General features: G+C 37.4%; 2 protein-coding genes across 7 annotated transcripts in view; both read right to left on the reverse strand.

The window, feature by feature from the left end:
- The window catches only part of LOC108756800, a 2,834-nt gene extending 521 nt beyond the window's left edge, over nucleotides 1-2,313 (reverse strand). The window contains exons 1-2 of the mRNA XM_018500853.1: nucleotides 2,120-2,313; nucleotides 720-1,034 (exon numbers count right to left, since the gene is read on the reverse strand). Of these exons, the coding sequence (XP_018356355.1) occupies nucleotides 720-1,034; nucleotides 2,120-2,150 (346 nt within the window). The 5' untranslated portion in view covers nucleotides 2,151-2,313. The remainder of the gene's footprint in view (nucleotides 1-719; nucleotides 1,035-2,119) is intronic.
- Nucleotides 1-4,834, reverse strand: part of LOC108756796 — a 35,636-nt gene that overhangs the window by 11,553 nt on the left and 19,249 nt on the right. For all 6 annotated transcript variants that reach the window (XM_018500843.1, XM_018500845.1, XM_018500842.1 and 3 more), the window contains one exon: nucleotides 4,430-4,612. In XM_018500843.1, the coding sequence (XP_018356345.1) occupies nucleotides 4,430-4,612 (183 nt within the window). The remainder of the gene's footprint in view (nucleotides 1-4,429; nucleotides 4,613-4,834) is intronic.

Here is a 4,834-nt window from a genome sequence, read left to right on the forward strand (position 1 = left end):
TGCTAATTGTTTAGACGAGCGCAGCTTCTTGTGATTCGTAAATAACCTTAGCTCCATCATCGAATTACTACGATAAAGAATTACACTCTGAGAATGGTTGGCCGAATCATTGATAGTCCGATAAAGCAAATCAATCGGCACGTCAAATAAATCGATGCCCGTTATTCTGACGACTCGAGGACTCGGAGAATTCAGCCGGTGCTGGTGCCAGAGCCGCGTGGAAGTCACGTGTCGATTCTTCGATCGTCTTGCTCGTCCGGAAGTTGTGCGTCGTTGACGCTCTTCATGGATCGCGCGAGACCCGCGAGGTACCTGCATCCGAGATACGAGGACGGAAAGTCAGGTGACCGTGATCTTATTTCCGCTGCGGCGAACCTTCTCCGTGCCGGGTGGCTCGGCCTCAGAAAAATCTATCTTCGAGCTCACTATTTCCTTTCCCGTCTGTTATACTAAGCATTTATCGCGTTCATCGCTCGTTATCTTTTCGGAAAAAAAAAACAACTTGTTAAATCGCTACCCACAGCAGACGATCTAATCGTTCTTACCTTTCGATTCAATTTATTTGCACATTTGTTATCCGATTCCATTTTCATTCGGAAAAAATCAATGCGACGATCGTCGATGAAAATTTATTTTTCCTGTTTACGTTTTAGCTTGCCAAAGTGATGGACCGTACGCGTGGGCAGCCATTTAACTTCGTGGCCGGTTAAAATATTTACCGCTTCCGAAAAATCCTCTTTTGGCCTTGGACTTGGATTCCTTTGCGTCGTTGTCGATTCTCGATATCGTCGCTGATTTTTTGCTCTCCTTGGCCGTAAGCTTGTTTATTGGCTTCAAAGCCGGCAGTAGTGGCTTATCCGTTCTGCCGGTACCTTGAAATTTGCTCTTGTCCTTGGTAATCGGGCCGATTTTGGTGACCTTGGCGACCTTGGTGCCGTGGCCGAGCTTGGTGGGACAGCACTGGTAGGGCTCATAGGAGGGAATCTTGGGTTTCGCGCTTTTACCTCCCATCCCGATGTAGAAACAGCCGTCGCCTGCAGTAAGCAAATATATAACGAGTCAGATACAAGGAGAATGAGAGATTTATAAGAATTGGCTAGCCTATGACTGATTGGTCTCGTCGCACGAGTCAATCTGAATTAAATAATAAAAATAGGACCACGGATAAAAATGATCGAAGTGAATATAATGGAACAAATAGGCAGAATGACAAAAAAGGAGGAAAAAAAGGGAAATTAATGAGAACATTGAAAACAAATAAAAAAAAGAGAGAATCAAGGTGAAACGAAAATATATTGACTCGTGCGATCTCGACGTTGCTAGCGCATAGAGAATGTTCCACTGCAATCCCAATTGCTTAGCAAAAGCCAAACGTGCATGTTTTTAATATACAATGTTTTAATAGAGAATTCTCGCGGCGAGTCGACGACTCTTTCTAGATAACCGTTCAAACGTGAACCAGCCTCCTCTTCATGACTTTTACATACGATTGCGTTTTCTATATTGTTTATTTAATATTGAATAAGAAATATATACGTTTATTACAAAAAATTAATGCCATAAATTACTTCGCGAACTGTCTCGTGTTAATCCAAAATTATTTAGCAATGCTATTTTTCTTTTTTTTTTTTAACGGAGACTAGTCCGATTTCTTTCGACTCGTAATTCGCTGCAGACGACAGCTGTCAACAGAAACCATCGGCTCGCTTCGGAGAGGCTCGTATTTCAATTGATAAAAATGCAAACAAAATAGGAGCTACGCACCGTAAATTTTTCGAAGTATTTAATTTTCTTTAAAAAAAAATTAAACATGACATTTCGTTATGTAAATAAAATATACTCAATCAAATTAATATATTTTATATTAAAATATCAAAAGATCTTACGTCGAAATTACGAATTAAAAATAATTTATGATAATGCTTGGTTGCGTAGCTCCGTCAAAGAAGGATTGTTATAAGGCGGGCATGCATTACGCGAAAAAGATTTAGGAATTTTGAGGAAACTGATGACCGATTGGGAGGTAATTCAGGCATATGGATGCACTTTGCTAGTGTGAGTACGTAAAATATGATGACAATAGGTTCATGCAGGTATGTCCTACACCTCCCAGTTCTACCGTGAATGGTGAGTGAACAGCCAACTTTCATCTAAATTACGTTGTTATAGTGAATACCAATCGATCTATTGGTATACATTTCTCTACTGTTTTTAGGATATCATTGTATAATTTCTGTCTTTCGCGCAACACAAAGCCCGTCACACTTCGATCTCACGTGAGCTCCTCTTCGGCCTCCTGGGTTGTCGTTGGGCCTTTACCTTTGTCCAGGATTTTCTTCAGAACTTTGTTTGATTTTTTATTATTTTTGTCGCTATCTTCGTCGTCGTCATCGTCATCATCATCATCATCATCATCATCATCATCATCATCATCGTCGTCGTCATCATTGTCATCGTCGTCGTCTTCGTCATCGTTGTCGTCGTTATCGTCGTCGTCTTCGTCGTCGTCGTCGTCATCGTCATCATCATCATCATCATCATTATCATCATTATTATTATCATCAACATCATCATCATCATCATCATCATCATCATCATCATCATCTGCATATTAACGGATCATGGATAATATACAGCGCGATTTAAAACCGAATTGTGTACGTAGGTTTTTTGTGATCGATATGGCCTCGGTCCAAAGGGATGACATGCATAAAAAATTTTTTAAATGACAAACGTTATAGACGCATAACATTAAACATTCCCGAAATTCTGTTACATACGCAAAATTGTTATATTTTATTATGTAAAAAAAAATATGTTTTTACCCCCATTTTCTACCTCATTTCTACAACATTTACAGTTTTCACGTTTATCATACGAATATGAATAAAATAGGCTTAGATAATCAAAGTGTCCACTGTATGGACTTATATGATGCAGCAATCGTGCTTAAGAAAACTTACAAATAGAATTATATTCTACTCAAATAATTTAAGAATAACAATATATAAACATATTAATTAACAATGATATTTATACTGATATCAGTTGCCACACAAACATAAAATTTATAATATACGAATTTATCTATATGTTTGTGTATCTTTCGCATTACATTTTTTTCTCCAATTTGCCGAAATAAAAATGTGCTTTATAGTTCAAGTTTCCACAATTTACAAACTGATTCGCGACTTTGATACATACTTCATATTGATTTAAATCACGAAAGCTTTGTTAAACGCGTCCAAAAAAAAAAGAAATAAAAAAAGAAGTAGAACAGCCGTTATTAGTGCGCCGAAAGCTGCAAGATGTAAAGCTTCAAATATTTGGGCAATTCATAAAGTTATTTGTAATTCAATGGTGACACGTCGTAACACTTTCTTTCGCGAGATAGGCTTAGGAAGATTTGTACGACGCATCACGTGACACGTTCCGCATTATTGCGTCGATGTAGCAGTATACTAGCACGTAATAGTATGAAAGAGCGAGTAAAAAAGGCAAAATATAAGTGAGATTAGCTTGCGAGTGTGATTTAAATGCATTATACCGTGAGAATATAATATAGCCAGCGTGCATGTTGAAAATCGCGTTTCACCGAGCTTCGTGACGTCCCACACTTTGAATCGAACCCTTTTTTTAATCCTTTTTTACGCGAATCGAGATACAACGCAATAAACGATTACAGAAAATCCCCTTAGATTTGACGGATGTTTCATTTGCGTTTTTTCCTTCTTTATTGTTTATCATTATTGCAATCATAGTAATCGTGATGGTAACGTGATCGGAGTGATCAACACAGCGCGAGTGTTGTACTCGTAGCCCGGTGGTATAGTCACGACCGAGATTAACGTCACAAAGAACAGTACACCAGTAATAATAATCATCATCCTAGAAATCTCCTTACTTTTCTGTTCGATTAGCCATTCCAGAACTCTGTCCTCGTTCTTAAGATTACCTACAAAAGGCACACACGCGTATCAGGATCAGCTAGCTTCGATAACGCACCGTGATCATTGTCAGTGTCATGTTTCGCGTTATCGCTTTATCGACGTGGAAATTGCTGAAAGGAACGCGGTAAGTCACTCTTCATTATGATCTGAGATTATAAGTTCGAATTTATAATATATTGATATAACTTTCAAGAAAAGTTAATAGAGAGAGCAGTCCGGGACTTTTAATCTGATTACTAAAGATGGACTAAACACGTTGCATTATTACTGAAATTCTGTTGCATTATAATCTTCTCGTTAATTAACGACAATTTATTTTTAGGTGGTGAAGAGTGACTTAATAAAGGGAGAACGCGCGTAGCATAAAAGTATAATAATTTAATCTTGTTTCTTTTCCGTGACAAAAAACAAGGATTATATGAAGAAGGTAGGATAAGCTTGATAATAAAAAAAGTAGAATTAAAGCTCTCGGTACTTACCGTCGTACATGATGGGGACTCCGGTCTCGTAATAAACGAGAGCCGGGAAGGAGAAAACACCGATTTCAGCCGCCAGTTTAGCATCGTTTGATTTGACGAATTGAATACCGTGTTTGTCAGTATCATCGTCAATCGTTTCTAATTCCTCGAGAATATCCGCGCAGGTTTCACATTTGTCATCGTCTATTAAAAATTATAATTTTTCTGTCATATATGATCTCGAGAACATAGACACAATGGCCAATTTTGGCTGTAGAATGTATTTATTTAATGATATTAGTGTACATTTAGCATGAAGTTCACATTATGTATATATTTATGTATATAGTATATCTATTATAGAATTTCAAAAATAAATTAATAAAAAGTTTCTGAATATTTATATGAAAATATAAATTTATATTT

The sequence above is a fragment of the Trachymyrmex septentrionalis genome, unplaced genomic scaffold (assembly GCF_001594115.1).
Source record: "Trachymyrmex septentrionalis isolate Tsep2-gDNA-1 unplaced genomic scaffold, Tsep1.0 scaffold13, whole genome shotgun sequence".
Taxonomy (NCBI): domain Eukaryota; kingdom Metazoa; phylum Arthropoda; class Insecta; order Hymenoptera; family Formicidae; genus Trachymyrmex; species Trachymyrmex septentrionalis.